Source organism: Accipiter gentilis, chromosome 18 (assembly GCF_929443795.1).
Source record: "Accipiter gentilis chromosome 18, bAccGen1.1, whole genome shotgun sequence".
Classification (NCBI taxonomy): domain Eukaryota; kingdom Metazoa; phylum Chordata; class Aves; order Accipitriformes; family Accipitridae; genus Astur; species Astur gentilis.
Window position 1 is genome coordinate 26209797 of NC_064897.1, and position 20304 is coordinate 26230100.

Below are 20304 nucleotides of genomic sequence, written 5' to 3' on the forward strand. Positions count from 1 at the left end.
GGGCTGAGTCTCACCCAGTTTGACCCTGAGGAGCGTGTTAGACTCACCTCTCCGGACCTCTGGCTGCGTTGGTTCTCGCCTCAGCGCCAGTTATGCTGTGGCATTACAGGCAAGCGAGGGTGGGTCAGATCCGTTCCTGCACCACGAACCCCACCGTCGGTCCGCGGAGCAGCAATACGAGTGTTATCCCCGGGTCACAGCCCTGCAGCCAGCTCAGCCCTCTCCCTGCCAAGGCAAGCACACAAGCGCAGCAGCCGCTGGCTTTTCCCCAAGCCTGAACTTTTAATTTCCACCTCCCCAAACTGTTTGTTCAGCCCCCTACGATGAAAGCGTGAAGCTTCCTACCACCTGCACAAAGCTTTGCATGGGATGCCGCCGGTTCTCCCTTTTCCTTTCTCATCCCCCAAAGCCCCGCAGCCGAGAGGGCAACTCACCCCAGTACCTGCCCACGCTCGTGCTGGGGCGAGCAGAAAGTTCTCCCCAGCCTCCTGCCCTCAGGGCATCGGCGTCTGCGCCCACCCTTTGCCGGGAGGAGATCTGCCTCCATGCTCAGCGAAAGCACGGGGACAGCCAGCGGCATCTCGCCCACGCGAGCTGCGCTCGGCCAAACGCGGGAGCTCTTTCTGGAGAGCAGCTTCTCTCAGAGCGGAGGAGGCAGAACCGGGGTGCACTGACCGAAAAAAAGAAAAACCCCGGTGTTTCAAATGCAAAACAAGGTTTCCCAGCCTCCCACCGGGGAGGACGGGTGACATCCTTGCAAAAATAAGAGAGGACTGCAACACTCTGCGGCAGGAGGGCTCCAGATGAGCGCGAAGGCTATTTCAATAAAACTGTAAATATGCCAGCTCTGCTGCTCTTGCAGAGCTCTGTGAAATTGGTGATTTCTGGGTGGAGTTCAGCTGGAGAGTGCTGGTGCTATAAAAAACAAAGTGACTTTGGGCTTTGACGCTTCCTCTTGACACACAAAAAGGTGATTTGTGATTCAAAAGATGAGGAATTTATCATCAAAAGGAGCTGGGACAGAGCTCAGTGTTTACACACGGAAGAACAAGACAGGCACCGAAAGCAGATGTATTTATACCCACCCATTAATAAAAGAAGCCAAGTCAACCATACCTTTGTGCTAAAGTTAGAGCACAGCACTCAGCATGTCCTTAAAAAGGCAAGAAAGTTTCCGCAAACTGGGACAGCTGTTCCCGATGCCGGCTCTGCACATCCCCTCCCCGGTGCGCGCCGGGGCTCCCGGCATCACCGACCCGCCGCGGGAAAGGAGCCGAACGCCGTGAGGCTTCTCCAGGCGAGAAGGCTGACTCCTAGTCTGGTCATGGGCTGGTGGCCACTGCCCCTCAGGAGCCAAAGAGTCCCTGCTCCACCTTCAGAGACCTGCAGAAGATGACTGCCTCTTCCCAGCAGCAGAAATCCTCCAGTTTCGACTCCGGTTCCCTCTTTGCTTCCCTGGTCATAGGGCTCACGCAAGCCAGGAGCCTTCATTTCTGCTGCAAGGAGAAGTCGTGAGAGAAGTCATGCTGCTGGTCGCAGCACGCTTGGGCTGGCCCCATGGGTGAGGACTTGGTTTGTGGGGCTGTCTCCATCATCCAGCCGAGGGAAGAGGAGCAGCACCCAAGGGTTAGAGGTTTGGGCTGTCGCCGAGGGGTCGGTGCGAGCCCAGGGTGAACAGAGAGCACCCGGGACAGTAGACGGTTCATCCCCAATGAGGTTAGCAGTAGGGCCGGCCAGCACGAGTCACTGGAAGCTCCCGGATTAGGATTTGATATTTAGAAACGCTTCAGAAGTAACTCATTGCAGCAAGTCCCTTAACCCACAGGTAAGGCTGGAGTTGTCTGGCCTCACCTCCCAAGCGCCGGGACGTGTTACGACACCGGTTGGTAGGAAAGACCTAGAAAAGTGAGCTCTTTGTTCCTTGCAAGGTGCTTCTAGAAAGCAATTAACTGTCCTCCTTGACCAAGACCCAGATGAGCTCTTGCACTGTTTCCCCTCTCTCCGCCCCCACCTCCAGCCCTCGAACCACACTGGAAATTCTCCGCTGACCCGCTCCCAGCTCATCTGGAGCCACAGGAGCCAGCGCCGGGTGCGCTACACCAGAAACGATCATGCTTCAGGCAAACCGAGAGCAACCACAAAAACCACGTTTTGTCTGAATCAAAGTTAAGCACGTTGCAGGGAAAGAAACAGGGCTGCGGGCAAGCACGGGAGCCACGGGTCTCCTCCCGCCTCCCGGGACGTGATGAAGTTGTTGGCACTCCAGAACACATTTCACCTCCAAGCTCCTGCTGAAGATGCTACAGTTACACGAACTTGACTGACCTTTGAGCAAGACGTGGGACTAGATGACCTCCGTGGGTCTCTTCCAACCCGAATTATTCTACGACTTTGTCATTTTCTGTATAAAGACAGAAAGGAAGCATGCAAATAACTCTCCCTCCCACACCAGCTGCTAAGGTCTCCTGTCAGCGGGATGCTCAGGCTGCCGTCCCCGAGCCAGTAGAGTCCATAGCGGGCCAGCAGCAAAATCCTGAGAACAGGACAGCTTTTCCACTGGCACGGGGATTGGGGCTTCTTCCCGGGCTTTTGGGCTCCGATCTCCCGATGTGGCTTGTCAGTGCCAGACTAAGCCAACAGCCTTAGCAGTCACACCAACCTCACCCTTGAGCTCTTCTGCAAATTCAGTTTAAATTTGTGTATCATTTCAATATGACCCAAACGCTTTCCAGCAAACGTTATCGTTTATTGACTAAATCCCCACCACACCCACCATGGCACAGGGATTCTCGCTCAGCGACCACGCTGGTGGACCTTGGGCTAGCACCGAGCCCCGTGGCCCAGATCATCCCGGTTATTCCCAAACCCTCTTCCGAGGTACTTCGTGACGCGGCAGCGGTACCCTCGCCCTCCGTGGATGCACCGTGGCTCGCCGTCAGCCGTGACCCGCATCTGCTTCCTTTGACGAGCTCTACTTTTGATAAACCCCACGTTCAGCAAGGCAGAGATATTACACCACTTTTAATGACTTCTTAGTGAATTCCAGGATCAGCCATTTTATGGCTTTGCCTTGAAATGAAGGCAGGCTGGAAGACCCAGAGGACCTTCGCTTCACTTTTGAAGCATGCCTCTGCATTACCTTTCCTCCAGCACAGCGCAGCTTCGTTTCAAGACCTTTCCCGGTCTCGCCGATGCAGAATCCCTTTACCAGCTCTTCCACGACGATTATTCAGCCCTGATTTCCAGGCACCTAATTTTAGCAGTTGCTGTTGAACATCCTCTCGAGTTATTGTTAGAATGAAATGAGGATCATCTGACAGGAACACATGGCAGCTCCTTGGTAAATACCGGGAAGGAATGCGTAAGGATGCCTTCCCGCATCATTACTGACAATCCTACCACCCGGGGACACACCTTATCCCACCCCTTTTGTTCCTGGTACCTTGCATTTCCAAAAGCAGTAACATCTTGCACTGGCCTCAACTGTATTAGGCATATTTCACTGTATCATTTTTCTCAGTTACCAGTTTCCATAATTACTTGCAAATTGGCCCCAGGGATTTATTATTTGTTATTTTTAGGATCATTTCAGCGGAAAAGGCATCTGATTATATGAATATATATTTGCATGACATCTTTCACTTGAGGATCTCTAAGTACTTTGTAGAATATGAATGAACTTCTGCTTGTCTGCAGCGATACTCCTTTTACAGGCAGGACAACAGGAGCAGTGATTAAAAGACATGTCCAAACTCCCAGAGGAAATTTATGCCAAGCACAGGAACACCGGCTTCCAGTTGTGTGCGTTAACTATTAAACCTGTGCTAACACAGACAGCGGGAGGTTGGCTACACAGGCATTAAAGAAAATGCTGATACCGTAATTTGAAATCGTTGTCTCTCCCTCCACACTAACAGGTTCAAACACAGATTAGGCTTGGAGAGAAAAAAAAAGAAAAAAGGCTCCTTATCAAATACCAAACGGCCCTTTCCTGCTAATAAGCGGCAATGGGGAAGAATGGCAGGGAAAGGCGTGGGGTTACGGCGAGCTCGGCGTTATGAACAGACAGGGCTGGGATTTTGGCAGCGTGACTTGCCAAGGCTTTGCCCTTTGTCGCCGTTAAGAAGATCCCATCTCCCAGCTCGTTCTTCGAACCAGCTTCCCTTCTTTGCGTTTTTACCTGCCAGGCAGACGCACCAGCAAAATTCAACCAGAGGCACTGAAAAACAAACACACGGGAGCCAGCAGACTGGTGTTTCTCTCTTTTATTTAAAAACAGTGCTTCATTACCATTTGCAAAGGGTTAGGAAGGGTTCCCCCCTTGCTTAGAGTTTATAAAAGCCAGCAACATGATCAATAATTTATACACATGGATAGTAATACAAAAAAAAGGAATAAAAGCTAAAGATCTAACTACTCCGACCTTCACAATTCCAGCTACTTGATAATAATAGGAATAACCCAATGAATACTGTATGGTCTGAAAGCTACTATACAATATGATACTTAACGAGGGAGGGCGGGAAGTTAGAGGCTGTCACAAAGCCCTGGGATGCAGATACTGCTTCTCCAGAGTCAGCAGGGAAATGGGACCCTGGGCAAGCGGCTCGGGCGTCCTAGGAAATGATCCAGGGGAAGGGAACGCATCCCACCGGGGACGCGTCCTGTTCCCCGGCGGTACCTGGCAATGGGAGGTGCTGGGGAGACCGCGTGAAGGGGCAAGTCCGTCGCTGCCGTTGGAGGTGCTGCGGCATCTCAGCCTCGCACTGAAAATCTCCAAGTCTCAAGTAGATCAGCCTGTGAGGTCAGTAAAATACTCCACCAGCTCCGTATCGCTCTACAGCCCTGGCTCTCATTTGCTATCAGCCCCAGGTTTTAGCTCCAGCTATTTACAGGCAGGATTTATCATATACATATTAAAAAAAAAAAAAAAAAAAAAAGGAAAAAGGAAAAAAAGAAAAAAAAAACCAAACCCAAATCATATCCCCTGGGGTAAAAGAGGATTATTTCGTCACTTGATAACGCAGCCAAATCAAGCTGCCAAAACTACAACACACGCACACACAAAATACTGTGAACAGAAAAAAAAAAAAAAAAGAAAAACAAAAACAAAAACCCCAAACAACCATGACCAAAACTGAGACTACTAACTAATGTGGGAGGCCTGATTTCTGTAAGGAATTCACTCCTTTGGGGAAGCAACAAGCCCCTCCACCAGCAGAGAACTGGGAATCTGGCAAGAGATTTATTGACCCACTTCAGAACCAAAACAAAAAACAAAAAAAAAAAAAAAAAAAAGAAAAAAGAATAAAAAAGAAAAACCATTCCTAAGACTAACTGGCATTTTGCTGACTGCCAGCCAAATGACTATTGGGGTGGACGGCTTCAGACACCAGCAATCCTGGCGAAATCAGGCAAGATTTTTGGCTGATGCGTTCTTGCTCTGTACCACGAGTCGAGAGGCAGCGGGGGAAGCTGGTCTCCCGCCCCAGCCCACCGCCCGGAGAGGACAACCGCTGCCGGCGCTTTCAACCACCAGCAAGAAGTTGCCTTTCGGGGTTAGCAGTGGCAACGGAGACGGGACTTGGGACATCCCAAATCCCGTTTAGGTTGCCGTCGCTGCAGGGGGACGGGGACTATCCTGCCAACTCCTGGCTAGAGCGAAGCGCGCCGGGGAGAACCCCAGAGCCGGCTTGAAAAGGGCCCCATTTCACGCTCTGGCTATCGGACTCCTGCTTGCCTTGTTGACTGGAGTTTTCATTGTAGAAGAGAAGTTTACCGGGGTTGGAGGGCGGAGAGGGCAATCAGTAAGGTGGGGATGGGGGGAAGGGGCTTTTCAGACATTAACATCACCAAAAATAGTGTTTTATGCAACAAAGAATCAAGTCTCACTGGTGTATACTACAAAATGTTTGACATTTTCCAAGAGCATGACAAAATAAAAACACAAAGAAGTTTACATCGGATGTTCATCTTGTTCACTAGGTTGGTTTTGTTTTTGTTCCCCCCCCCCCCCCCCCCCCCTCCTATTTTAAAACAGTGCAAACAGGTAACACACTTTTAAAAAAATCACCCCTCTGCACCAAGGACAGCATTCCCCTGCCCCTGCCAGGCTGGAGGGTCACCGGCAGCCCCCCCCGCTGCCCCTGTGCTTTCCCTTTAGAGCCAGACTCAGCAAAAGCGCTCCCCAGAGCTGCCGTTTGGGTTTCCCTTTATTCAATTCCTAGGTGCTCCCCAAACCTGTCCTCCGCTCGCCTCCTCCTTCAGGGCCGGGATGGGAAGATACAGATAGGGACGGGTTGGGGAAAAACGTGGGTAGGAACTGGGAGGCTCCGCTTTGTATTCCCCGCTGCCGAAGCTCTGGGTGCTGGAATTAAAAGCCCAGCAGGCAGCGTCTCTTTTTCAGGCAAGGAAATGGTTTCATGAACCGTTTCACGACTAGCACTCGAGCCAGCTCTTCAGATAACCCTCCTCCTTCAACATCCACCCATCTCGGAACGGGCGAGAACAGGGGATACACTCTCACTTCACTTTAGGGACGGGGAAGCGAAGTCTAGAGCAGCGACACGACCGCTCCACGCCGACCCTCGAGGATCGCCGAGAGAGCCCAGCCCAAAACACGCGTCTCGGACTCCTGAGCTAGGGCTCCTTCTCGCTGGGCAAGTCCGCTCTCTCTCGGGCACTGAAAACAGCCAAGCCACAGCTATTTTAAAACATGGCTTTGTCTATCTGAACTCACGATGCACGATCCACAGAACTGCTTAACCTGGGAAAAGCTGGCTATAACAGGCTCATACCGAGCTCCCCGTTGCCTCCGGGTCCCATCGTGGCTTTTCTTAGAAAAGCTAACCCACCTGCAACAGTGCAGCCTCCCTAGCACAGGGACAGGAACAACAGTTTCTTAACGTGCTGGGCATCAATATCACTTATTCCCAGTAGAGAACAGGCCGTCATCTTTGTACCAGCACAACTGTACCCATAAGGAAAGACAGACCAGCACATTAAATAAATCAACTCTTCAATCCAAAATTTTATCAGTATAATATCACGTGCTGGCCAGACGTATTGCAAGACAGTACAAACAGCAACACTTAAACACCTTTTCCTCTACATCGAGAGGAATCCCGGATGCCACCAGCCTAGAAGGTGACAAACAGCAAGCTATTTGCCAGGCTGCCTGTGCGGTTTCCCTCGGAAAGCCAAGCTCTGCTTTGCGAGGAACCTGGGACTGCAGACCCGTCTCGGGGACGAGCACTAGCTGCCATCGGTCCAATAAGCCAGGGCCCAGTTTAATTCATTAAGTGTAAATCATTTTGCATAGGGAGATATAGGCTTTGTCCTCACTTCTTCAGAAGATGGATATAGCCACGGCGTGGCTACGCTGAATGCACCTTAAGCCAGTTCGTAACACGTTTGAGTGAAACCAGAGCTGTTGTTTGCCAAGAGGGAAGGAAGGCTCAAGAGCTCTCCCGCCACGGCACAACACTCACTCGAGAAACCTCGCTGCAAAATTCCAGCTGGCGTGCAAGTTTTTGGGAGGTCTGGTGCTCCGGAGACCTGGAACCAGTGAGCTACCTCCAGCCCCCGGCCACGCAAGAGTCCCGGCATCCCGCCTGCAGCTCACAAGGGAGCGTCGGCAGGGATCCTGCAGCACGAAAACTACGGAGTCGAGGAGACACCGGCTGCTTAATGCACTGGAGGAGCCTGGCAGGGAGCGACCGGAGCAGTCCAGACTCGGATACAGGAGGAATCGGGCTGAATGCTCTAGAGCAGGTATTACTCGGAGATCGTAGAGCAGGGGACCCACAGCCCCGCAAAGGTTGGGCGCTTCTGCACTAAACCCCTCACATTCCTAATATAACTCGGGCGGGCTGAAGCTGCCATGCATAGACTTCTGCTCGGAGGCAGAAATGGGGCTGGCCTCCCTATTCCCAGAGAGGCCAAGTGGCTGGGGTGGGGAGGATTGCAGGCAGCACTGCCAGGGCAGGGGAGGGCACTCGGGGAAGGAGAACCCAGCTTTTTCAAGGAGCTGCAGTCAGAACCAGCTGAACTGAAAGGTAGGAAAGGGGCAGAGGGGCGAGCGGCAGCTCCCGGCGGGCTCCGCAAGCTGCGCTCCTCCGGCTCGCAGCCCGTGGACCCGCTGCGCGGGGAACTGCCTGCGGGCAAAGGGAAGGGACGGCCACGCTCAGCCCCTCTGCCCACAGGTGGGTAGAGCAAGTCTGGTAGAAGCTTTTGCTGCATCTCAGCTCCAGAAGTCCTCTGGGCTGCCCTGCGGTAGAAATGGCTCCCCTTGAATATGACTATTTCTACCCCAAGTCCTCCCCTCCCCTACCCCAACTCAGGCAGTAAAAGCCCCCCAAACACCCCAAGTCCCCCTCATTTCCTAGATTTTGTGAAAGCCCCAACACCCTGTTCCCCCCTCCCCATTTTCAAGCTAACTAAAATATTTATATACAAACAACAAAAAAAATTGTCATAACAGCAACAAACCAAACTTTGGCTTGGAAAAAAAAAAGTTAAAAACCAACAACAAAACCAGAAAGCAAAAAAAACAACCAGGTGGCCAACAGGCTGGCAGTTTGGTGTCCCCTTTATCTAGCTATTCCTCCAGAGAATCAATAGCTTCAGGGTCTCTAGCTTAACTAATGGCTTCCCCATCCTTCCCATTTGAGGTGCCTCCTCTCTGCTGCACACAGAGAGACTATGTGTATCCCTGGGGAAGAGCAAAAAAAAAAAAAAAAAAAAAAAAAAAAGCGTGGTTGTGCGTGGCTGGGCCAGGACACCTCCCCGGGAGCTCCGCTTGTTGACATTGCTTAGTGTTAAATGCAGGAGGTTTCCTATTGTGGTATCAGCGGTGGATGGAGAAGCAGGTGTACGACAGGAGCTGGAGAGGCTCCACCAACAAACCCACGCTCCGAGCAGCCCTTCTGGGGGTGGTGAGCTCACCCCAGTACCGATCGAGGGAGTCGAGGCAGCCTCGTAAAAACCCCCTCGCTTCTGCATTTCTCTACCATGTGGTTAGAGACCCTGCCTCTGAACACTGGGGTTACTGGGAGCACTCTAGGAGCCAGCAGCTGAGCAGGGGAGGTCTGGAGAGGAGCAACTCCCCATCACGGCACAGCTCACGCAGTCATCTAAAAATGCTAACTTTGAAACACAGCGAAATCACTGTACGTGAGAGCGGGAGGGAGATGGTCCTGGGAGTCGTGGAGCCCTCCCCTAACTAGTCTCTCTGCTTCCAGATCTTCCAATATGTAGTGTCTATATGGACTCAGTGGACCGGGTGCACAACTTTTTATGAGAGGCTGGGCAAAACAGACCCAGGGGCTCCAGCACAACTACGTAAGGGCCTGAGATAGCTTGTGGTGGGAAGTTCCTATGAATTCAGAGCTTGCACAACCTGCTTCTGCCTGCCCTTAAACTCCTGACAGAAACAAAACTACTTCAGAATCACGTTTAGATATCAAAGACCCTCTTCCCCCACACAAACCCACATTGCTTGCCCCTCGCCTCAAGCAGCTTATACACGACTTGTTTTTTTCCTCACTCATGTTATTTGAAACAGGTTACTTGGAGAAGCGCCTAAGCAGCTCAGGACGAACAGGAGGAGAGACCTCGCACGCTGGACCTCGGAGCGCCCGAGCACGGCACGGATGCAGGTTCTTCTGCCAACTTTCTTCCTCTGCCAGGCTGCGTGCGCTTCACCTCCGCAAGTTTAGCCGCTTGCTGTCCACAACAGAGGTACTCTGTGTGATGCTGCATCGCATCTGCCGCTCCTCGAGGAAAGAAGGGGAGGAAAGGGACAGCAAGGGAGAAAGATCTTGAAAAGGAGGAAGGAAAACTAATATAATTACAGCCACCAGCAATGGACAACAATCAGCTAGAGTAAGTTGTGTGTAGGGGGGAAGGATCATCCTCATCAAAAACTCCTTTCAAAGTCTTGTCCCCTATACAGCAGATAACAGCCAAAGTCTTTGGGCAGGTTGAGGAAATCTTCTCTTGGCCAAGTCTAAAATCCTGACACTGCTGAAACTGTCCCAACCTGTGCGCATCAGATGGTGATAAAAACGAGGAAAGTCTCTGCATTTCCCCCATTTCCAAATGTAAATGACTATTTCCCACCAGCATTTAGGTCCCAGCCACAGCCAAAGAGCGCTTCCTTCTGCAGACCAGAAACACGGCAGGTGGAGACTTCTCCCTCACGTCCTCCTGTCTCACAGGCACCAAGCACCAGACCCAGGGAAGTAACTCTGTCTGCGTGTTCCTGATTAATTGCATGATACCAGTTTCTAACAGCTTTCCTTATCGCTAATCGCCTTTTCCGTGATTGGTAGGATAAGCTATGCACCAACATACAGACACGGAAATGCATTATTTTTACCACAGTTAAAAAAAACCCAAAAACAAAAAAACAAAAAAAAAACAAAAAAAATGCACAATCTTTGGAACAAAAGAATTAAAGGCAGAAATTTAAAGGAAAAAAAATACATATTCAAAGAACATAGTGAGGTATAAAAAAGTATTTTCTCTTTTGTTTTTTTTTTTTTGTTTTTCCTCCTCGTCTTGCTATAGAGTTCCTCTACTAGTAAATATTGCAATAGCCAGGCCTCATGAACTGGGGGGGCTGTCCCACTTGCAGGGGGCTCACGTCACTTCAGTAGGGGGCAAATCGGCTGTAGCCACCTCGGTATAAACTCGCCTGTAGAAATTAAATGAGAGAAGAAGAGGTTGTTAGGGGGAGAACCGTGAAGAAATACTCAGGACAGCACCCGAACGATCTTGGAAGGACTAACAGACGTGTCCTGGCACTGACCCACCACCATCGGCACCTCTAAGAAGCAAGAGAGGAGAACTTTGCCTGCAAAACCAAAGACATGGCTCAGGAGGACATGCTCATGGCCAGCCAGCTGGAGGTGAAGTTTGGCAAGTCTCGGTCAAAGGGAGCGCAGTCCCAGAGAGGGCTCTCGAGTCCTCATCTCTGAGCCAGGCTGCCTTTAAAGATAGCAAAGACCAGGACTTCTAGGATGCTTTTCACCTCACCTTAAGGTAAAGGTCTAAAATAGACATGACGGTCTGGTATCCTAGAAGTACCTGCTTTTCCTTCATCGACCCTAAAGAGAATCCACATGATAAGCTGAGGCTCAAACAGAGGTGCTACGCTACAGATAGCTATATTTAGGTGTCTTTTTCTCCGAACACATTTGCATTCCAGCCTTTGCAACAACACAGATACTGCGCTGGCTAGAAGCAGATGGGCAAGCACGCGTTTTCAGCAAGCTGCTCCGCTCCCCTCCGATGCCAGCATACCTCATTCCTGCCTTTGCATAACTACTGCTGGCAGGCAGGACACCGCATCCTTCCACTAGTGGAAGAGGGAACCGAGCGGAGCAGCTTTGCTGCAAGATGTTGCAAGAACAACTTATTCCCTTTGCTTCCTAGAACTGATTCTCAACATGCAACACGAGCCTTTCAAGTTAACTGAAATGGCAAGAAAGGGTGTCTTGCATCTCTAACTATTGCTGATTTTTGCTCTATGTATCACCTTGATACAGTTCTACTGATTCACCAATAATGTTCTGCCTCCTGGAATTTCTGGTCATTCTTCTACCATCTCCTTCGTACTAGGTGATGTGCAAGACCAAGTAATAACTGGTCTCCTACAACCTGGCTCCTTTCCTAGTGCACACACACAAACATAGGAATGCAGAACAACTGGGAACCCAGCACTGCAGCTGAGGATCTCCTTCCTCCCTCAATAGAAACGTTTTTCTGGGCGACGTTTCATTACCTGATACCCAGTGAACAGCTGTTCCCCACGCCGCAAATGAGAAAGAGCACAGGAAAGAAAATCCCACTTACCACAGCGCCAACTCCGTAGCTAGCGGCAGGAGCAAGGGCATGGTAAGGATCTGCTGTGTACACCCTGCCATAACTGAAGAGAGGAAGAAAAGATATAAAAAAAAAAAAAAAAAGAGAAAAAAGTCACTTTGGAGGGGCAGAGAAACAGCCGTCTGACCACAGGCAATGGAGGAAGCAGCATGCCCTTCTACACACATGTATGCGTACATGCACACACATGCACGCAGGCAGCCCCTCTTCGAAGAGATCCTACGGGCATGCTGCCATGCATCGTATGAGATGGGCGAGAGAACGGCCTGCAAGGAGGAATGTGGCAGAAGCCATGAGCTTGACCTGTAGGAAAGAGGTCAGCACCTTCGAAATGACGGCTAGCGCATCCCTTACCTCGCGTGATGCAATTTGGAAGGAGAGTGACTGCTGGCGCTAACGCTACTGGCACGGTAACAGCTGCTAAATGGAAAGCAGTGAGGGATTCTCCAGAATGAGAAGGGAGTATAAAATTTAATGGTCTTGCATGTGCTAGGATTAAAACAGGGCCTCGCTGCACAGGAGATGAAAAAATCTCAAGGCAAGCACTCTGATGACGATAATCCTATACAGAGCCGCACGTTAAAGCATCCTAGAGTACTGTATGAGCTGAGCAATTTTTACTTTATGGATGGGGAGAGAAACGCACCCTGCGATTAAACAACCTGCCCAGAGTCGCAGAGCAAGGAGCTGGCAAGACGAGCCAGGTCTTTTGACTCTGAGGCCGTAACCGCGCCGCCTCCTCCGTGCAGAGAATCACAAGGACAGGGAAGAGGCCAGGATGCGTGCCAGCTCACATACACCGGAGGGCAATACTGCCCGGGAGCAGAGACAAACCGTGCATTCAAGTCTTTTCATGTTGGGTTGTGCATGCACGTGTGCGCGTGCGAGTGCAAGTAAGACAAAGAAACGGGGAAAGAAATAGAAGTACTGTAATGGATCAATGCTCCTTGAATCCCTGAGCACAGCAAGCTAGCCCCCACGGACACCTCCCCCTTACATACCCATCGCTGTAAGCTGCTGCAGCGGCTGCAGCAGCTGTGGCTGCTGTTGCAGTAGCAGGCTGTGCATATCTGTAGGCTGCGTATCCACCCTGCAGGAGAGAAGAGAACTGACTTTACAGATACCTGTCCACCCACGCAGAGCATAAAAAAATAAAATTTCCAAAAAAAAAAAGAAAAAAAAAAAGTCACACACATCACAAGGAGAGGAAGTGTTTCAAACTGCATCAGCTCCCATGTCATGTCTATCGCAAGCATCGCCCATTAACTCATGTATATTCCTTTCCTCAGAAGGAAGAGTCTCCCTGGTCCATCACCCCGTTTAGCAGAAGGAATAAACTAAAGCAAGCCTGAGCATGGTTATATCCCTGCAGGAAATTAAATCTGACATGGAAGAACTGAAAACTAGAAGGGAGCTGAAATCTTGCATGCAACATAATTTTTATGTCCCCTTCCTCTTACGCTGGGGAAGTCAGAGGTGGGCACTTCTGTGAGGGGTGTATTTTAGAAAGGGGACCATTCAGAGAAATTCGTGCTTTTTTTCCCCTCTATCTCTTTTTTAAGCCTGGGAACCCCAAAAGGTTAGAATTTCGTTTGGTCCAGATGTGTAGAAGTATCAATAGCCAGAGAAGCCAAAAATCAATCAGGAAAAGATGGTCAGAGAAGACAATCCCTGGCGGTCTCAGGGCTGGCAATAAGCAAACTGACATTGATACCAACCAGATCATTCTCCCCTCCCTCCATGTAAGAAGGTGTCCTGGTTTCAGCTGGGATGGAGTTCGCTTTCTTTCTAGTAGCTGGTATGGTGTTATGTTTTGGGTTCAGTATGAGAACAATGTTGATAACACACCGATGTTTTCAAGTTGTTGCTAGTCGTGTTTAGACTAAGTCAAGGATTTTTCAGCTTCTCGTGCCCAGCCAGCAAGAAGGCTGGAGGGGCACAAGGAGCTGGGAGGGGACACAGCCAGGACAGCTGACCCAGACTGGCCAAAGGGGTATTCCATACCATGGGATGTCATGCCCAGTATGTAAACTGGGGGGAGTGGGGCTGGGAGGGATTGCTGCTCGGGAACTGACTGGGCACTGGTCAGCAAGCAGTGAGCAGCTGCACTGTGAATCACTTGCTTTGTATATTCCACTTATTATTATTTTTGTCATTTTATTATTGTGATTATCATTATTAGTTTCTTCCTTTCTGTTCTATTAAACTGTTCGTGTCTCAACCCACGACTTTTACCTTTTTCCTTCCGATTCTCTCCCCCATCCCACTGGCTGGGGGGGGGGCGAATGAGCGAGCAACTGCGTGGGGCTTAGTTGCTGGCTGGGGTTAAACCCCAACGGGTCAGGGGAAATGATACCAGAACGGTCTATATTGCTGCTGCATTTCTGCCCATGCTACACACCTGTACTAAAGGTCTTGAAAATGCTTACGCTGATGAGAGGTAGTTACTAAAAAGGTACTTAGAGCTGGGTTGGCAAAACGTGAATCCTGCCCCAGAGGAAGACCCGGCTCAGGCAGGCGGCTCTGCACACCCTGCAGCAAGGAAGGACGGAGGGCAGGCGCCTTTCAGAGCAGGGGCAAAGGCTGCCTGGCAGGCAGCAAAGAGGGCTCGGAAGCCCAGGTTCCATCTTTATTGTACACTTCTGAACTCACTGCTGTTAACTTGTTAACTTGGGGGGGCAACGGTAAACGAACCGTGGCTTTGATTTGCTAGAAACACAACGAGCCATAAATAACATCAGAAAAATTCCAGACTGCTTCTGGCTTTTCTGTTTTTTTCCAATTGACATTTCAGAGTTTGAAGGACCAGAAGGCAGACTTACGCTCTTCACCTCCAGAATCAGCTCAACATACCGCTACCGCTTCTTCCCTATGGATCTTTTGCGTATATATAACTAAGAGTACAAGATCAGCTCTACTACAGGACCGTGTGTTTGCTCAGCGGTGCTCGGTTTTGGGCTAGGTAGCTTTTAAATTAGAAGTAATGATTTTTAAATTAATTGTGGTTGCTTTTGCGGGGCCTGCGTTAGCCCCGCGAAGGCTAACATGCTATCCAAAACGCGCCTACGGACCCTTTCCTACTCCAGAGGAGAGGGACTTACAGCCTCTTCAATCTTCTAGTTAACAGAAGAAAGAGCAACACAAATCTACACCTCCGAAACATCACCACAGTGCCCAGAAGAGATGTCACGTTACAGTTTTGCCCTTTTAATCTCATCTAGCTCTTTCGATCCCTGCATTTTGGATTGACGGTTTGGGGAGGTTTAGCTTGCTTTTGGCATGCTATCGTCGCACCGCCATTACTCCCACCTCCAAAACACGACGGAGACGAGAAGAACGAGGTGCAGCCTTAATCCAAATCAAACCTTCATCGACCTCACCAAATTAAGACAAAACTTCATACCAATGTCATCGTGGCATTCCCTTAAGCCTACAAGCTTCCTGAACTCTGGCTGAGGTCTCGCCCAGTGGACGAGGCATTTTTGCCCGGCACTACCCTCCGCAAGGCTGCTGGCTTCAGCGTGCACCCGGATTCCCACTCTGCCCCACACTCGCCAGCCACATTTCAGATCAGAAGCTGTTGCAAATGTGCCTGGCACATACTCTGAACATGACAGCAAGATGCAGTTTGAAACCAAAAAGGGTTATCATGTAATTCTCTTTTAACTCATCTCTCTCGTAAAGGAAAACAAAACCAAACAAAACCAAAACAAAAAAAAGAAGAAGAAAAGAAAAGAAGGGTTGGAATCAGGTGTGGGAGGGGGGAATGGCGTAACATTTATTAATCAAAATTAAAAACTAAGCATGCTGACATCTGGAGCTAGAACAACCAGCAAAGTCACCACGTTCAGACTCATATTGGCTAGTTCTATCCATCCCAGCATTCTCTTGGGACAGCAGTTCGCCCTAGGCTCTACCACAAGCTCAGTGAAGTACACAGCCTCAAGTACTAGAGCGTGCAGCCACAACAACCTGCTATTACGGAAACAGTCAGTCACCACTGGAGTTAACATTCCAACCTTAACGACTCCCGCAGCCTCCCGCCCTCGCCCCCCAAAATGGCTCCCACCCTAGCCCTGTCCCACACCACAATGTTAATAATTATAACAAGCAATAACCCATCTGTTATATCAGAGAAGGGAACAGAGACTCCACTGAGAGATTTAGAGCGGGATGTTAACATTTCTTCAGTCAACTGCACAACAAACAAAAAAAAACAGGAGAAATAATTCATTGGAGAAATGAAGTTAAGAAATAGCTGACATGTGTATTGCTTTTTAACCATGCACTGATGCAAAATTGAAGCTACTGTTAATTTAAAAAAAAAAAGAAAAGTCACAGGATAGAGGTACACACGCACGGGCAGACCCGCTGAGCTCAAAGCGGTCTGCAAATTCTACTTGTGTGTACTTCAAATAAAACCAAAAATGGGGATTATAATGGCCATGGTACGTTCCTGTCATAGGAGCAATGAGTGTGGACAGCTGGGGGATTTCTGACACGGGGATGTATTTAGCATGACCAGCAGGTCCAAATACACCAAAACAGGGTAAAGGAAAGAGGAGGGAAGTTGCGACTATTACTCGTTATTTTATAAATGCTTTCACCCAACTCCGGGACCGGTACACAGCAAGGGAGACACTGTGCAGGTTGCCTTACCCAGCTGATGCTCCTGTTCTCCATTACTCAGGACCCTCCTATAATTCCATCAAAGCCCTGCTCAGCTCATCCAGTGCACCAGTTATTTTCTCCTGCTATTCCTGTTCACACACAACTTTAACTGGTATGCAGAGCTCATCCGTAACCTCAGCTACACAGTACTACCACCCTTAGTGATTTCTGATGCCACTCACTTTGGGTACTCCAGTAAATATAAACTGTAACAGAGTAGAGCACCTTCAACAAACACGAACAATCGTGTTTCCCAGTAAAAGAAAAAATAATTTTATTTTTTTTTTTTTTTTAAAAAAGGCCCTTGCTAGCTGCACCACACTCCTCCAGTGCCACAGCCAAACTGCAACAGAAGCCACCGTTGAGCGGCACAGTCCCTGAAACCCAGGACGGCCGTGCGAACTCCCACTCCATCTATTTAAGTGAAGTGATTCCACAGGGACAGGTTTACCCATCTACGTTCAGTTTTTAAAATCTTTAGCCTCATCTCAAAAGAAATGAGTGTGGCTGAGCTTCTTGCGAAGATGTTAAGTCAGAGACATTTCTATCGAAGGGACAGTTTAAACACTGCCTCGATAAGGAAATAGGGGAACTAAGGAAAAGGCTTATGCAGTTTTACTGGGCAGTAAGTAACAACCAAAAGGACTGTCTAAATCAAGATTGGTCCCTTCTGGTACAGTCTTCTGGATTGTCTGGGGAGCATGGGAGACAGATGAATACCACCCTACACGTTGCTTGTCTTAATTCAAGTTCTCTTTCTCTGGATGTCCTGCCAGTGCTGCTGGGGCTGTGCTAAACCCCTTTCCCCATGTGAACATGTAGCACTTGAGCCTATAGATCTCGACTGTCAAACAACCGTATTTGCTCAGGCATTCACAAAAGCCCCAATTTAAAATGACTCTTCTGTGATGTTATCATCCTTGGCTCATCGATGAAGCAGGAAAATATTTTTTTTAAAATTCCTTCTTTAACATTAGACAATAGCTTTTTCAATAGTGTCATATATTCTCTGAAATAACACAAACACAGCAAAACAACATACACAGGAAGCTGCAATCTCAACTAAAGCAGCATTCCAATTACTGAGCATGTTAACGTAGATAAATGAGTACTTTAAGACTATACAGTTCAGCTCAAAATAAGTCCATCTTCTTTTCCACTCTTCAGGTCCGTATTAGGTGATCAATCCAACGAGAACACGAGGAAATCCAAAACTACAGCTTACTATGTCAGTGTATCCTATGATATAAACCTCCCTTTTCTTTTTTCCTTGGCTGCCTTAGATGGGCGCACAAAGCGTGTTGCCGGCCCTCTTTACTACAAAGAGCCTTTATGCCACTAAGACACAAGCGTTCCCATACCCCTGGAGAAATGTGTAACTCGTGGGACCAGGCTAGCGAGATACGTTTGACCACCTGCCAGGCTTAGGCAGCGAGCCCCATTTTAGGATCTTGTATTTGTCGTATCTCAGATGTGTCCTCTCCACCCCCAAACTGCCCTATAACAGAAGTTAAGAAGCAGAAAGGGCTAGAACCATTTCCAGTATTTCTGTATTAGAAGGGTGGCATATGTGCACCAGGAATGAGCATGAATGAATTAAAAGAGGTGACAGGACAACGGTGTCCATTGCAGCAGGTGCTTCTACATGGTAATGGGACAAGCATGACCTTGTTAACCCTTCCATTGAATTTACATTATTTTTTATTTTTTTTTTTTCAATGAAATGCCACTCGGTGTGAAATCTGGACACACGCCACCCTGCTACAGCGGGGGCTGGGATCACACGTGAGTCTGCGCTGCCCTAAAAAAGCCTCTGTTCCCATCTCTAATGTGGTGCTGGAATGGTTAGTATAATTCAGTTTTTTCCACTGCAATCCACAATCTGATCGGTTGGCAGGTCACACTGGCACTCCTACCTGAGGTATTTTAGCGCTAATGATTGGTTCCTGTAAGACTATTCTATAACAGAACACAGGAAGAGCAGTTCAAAAAAACACAGCTGTGGAAAGAAACAATCATACAAACAGCCCGCGGCGGGGCTCACCAGCCTTTTCTTTCCAGTGGATGCAAGCACGCTTTTCACAGGCAGGAGCAGTCTTCGCATGGGTGGGTTTGTTTGGGTTTCCCCCCCCGCCACCCAGATTGACCCCATTGTAGAAGAAAGATAACCTTTCTTATGATCCGAAATGAAGCCCTCTGCATCCTGGGGCAGGTTGTTTTATGAATTCAGGTGTCTTGCCAGAGTGGGATGCATCCAACAAGAGATGGAATGCCTTCTTCACAGAAGAAATGGCTAGCAGGATGGTTGCCCCAGGAAAGAGAAAAGGAGTGAGGAAGAGGAGGAGGAGGAAAATGAGAAATCGGTGCATAACATGTATGCAGAAAAAGCAGCCCAAACTTGGGACACTTCCCCTTCATCTCGCCTACCACTAACCACTCCCTGCCAGCTCAGCTCCTTTCCACCCTTCCTTGACACAACCCTTACGGACTCAGAAGACCTTAGGGAACCTCAATTTCACCTTCCCCGCAGTCCTAAACGAAGCACCCTCTGCCATCCCTTCCACAACCTGGACAAGCCTTTCACAGCAACCAGAGGGCCAGAAGCACTGCAGTGAAAAGCGTGACAAAGCAGTGGGGCACAGGGACACTGGCATCATTCCACCTGTGCCAAGCAAACTAGAAGCGTTAACTTCATGTTAGGATTACGAGAACTTTTTCCCTGAGCTCCATCGGAGGGCTCCGGGCAGCAATAACATCGGAAAAACCACTGCCGTCTCCCTGGGTGAGCCCCCTCTTCTATCGTCCTGCTTTCTGACGGTGAGACCAAAGCCACCAACAGCGAAGTCATCAGAAGTCCACGTAATGGTTCTGACCTGACTTGGGGGCTTGGTTTTGTGTTACGGGATGCTACTGCACTGCAGCACCACCTGGTTACGGGGTTTCTTCATTACTGAAGTCTCTGTCCTTAAAACATGTTAAATACGCCTCTCCTCCCCACCTGCAATGGGGGATAAAGCTCTGAAGGAGCTTTATCAAAAGAAATAAGGAGTAACCCTGGACAGTCTTCCCTTTCAACATGACAGCCTCTTATACGCCATACTCGGAGGGAAGAGGGACTAAGCATTGCTCATTTGCTTGCTTACTTGCTGTAGCAAAGGCAGTGGTCTGTAAAGCTGGTGTTTTAGGAGTGAGTGGGAAACCCCAGAAGGCTCTGTAGTCCTTTACACAGTTTTATAAAGGAACACTCGACTAGGCAGATCAATTTTTAAAGAACTGCGCACGCGATAGTATATGTAAGAATGAAGGAACGCACCCAATATCTCTATGCTCAGAGAGCTCATCTTCCAACCACTGTAACTGCGTTAGGAAAAGCGCCTTTACGAGGCTTGACGCTCCGTATAAGCCAACGAAATCCCAAACCTAATTCCCTCCATTATCTTGAGTCTAACCCCAGGGTCCTCTTCATAAACGTCCGGGGTAGCACCTTCAAAGGAGCGGGGATGTGAAATCCATGCTGACAACTCTGCTGCTGCCCAATACAAACTCCCCCAGTTCCAAAGAGCTATTACCTACAATCCCACGAAAGGGAACTCTGCTAGAGCTAGGCAGGCCACGAGTTGCAATGGCAGTAGCGGACCTGAACATTTTGGCTTCGAAAGGCACGTTCCTACCATAGCTGCTCTGCAACAGCTCTCCATCGGAGAGGGAACCGCTTTTCTCGCTGGCCAGTCAGAATCCCTCCAT

General features: G+C 49.2%; 1 protein-coding gene across 11 annotated transcripts in view; it reads right to left on the minus strand.

The window, feature by feature from the left end:
* Positions 1 to 8428: 8428 nt before the first annotated feature.
* The window catches only part of RBFOX2 (RNA binding fox-1 homolog 2), a 173325-nt gene continuing 161449 nt past the window's right edge, over positions 8429 to 20304 (minus strand). For 5 of the 11 annotated variants that reach the window (XM_049821576.1, XM_049821575.1, XM_049821584.1 and 2 more), the window contains 4 exons: positions 16008 to 16084; positions 12891 to 12979; positions 11860 to 11932; positions 8429 to 10699 (listed from right to left, as the gene is read on the minus strand). In XM_049821576.1, the coding sequence (XP_049677533.1) occupies positions 10645 to 10699; positions 11860 to 11932; positions 12891 to 12979; positions 16008 to 16084 (294 nt within the window). In that variant the 3' untranslated portion in view covers positions 8429 to 10644. Of the gene's footprint in view, positions 10700 to 11859; positions 11933 to 12890; positions 12980 to 16007; positions 16085 to 18476; positions 18520 to 20304 lie in introns of those variants that run through there. The other 6 variants (XM_049821581.1, XM_049821580.1, XM_049821577.1 and 3 more) reach the window with 4 other exon arrangements.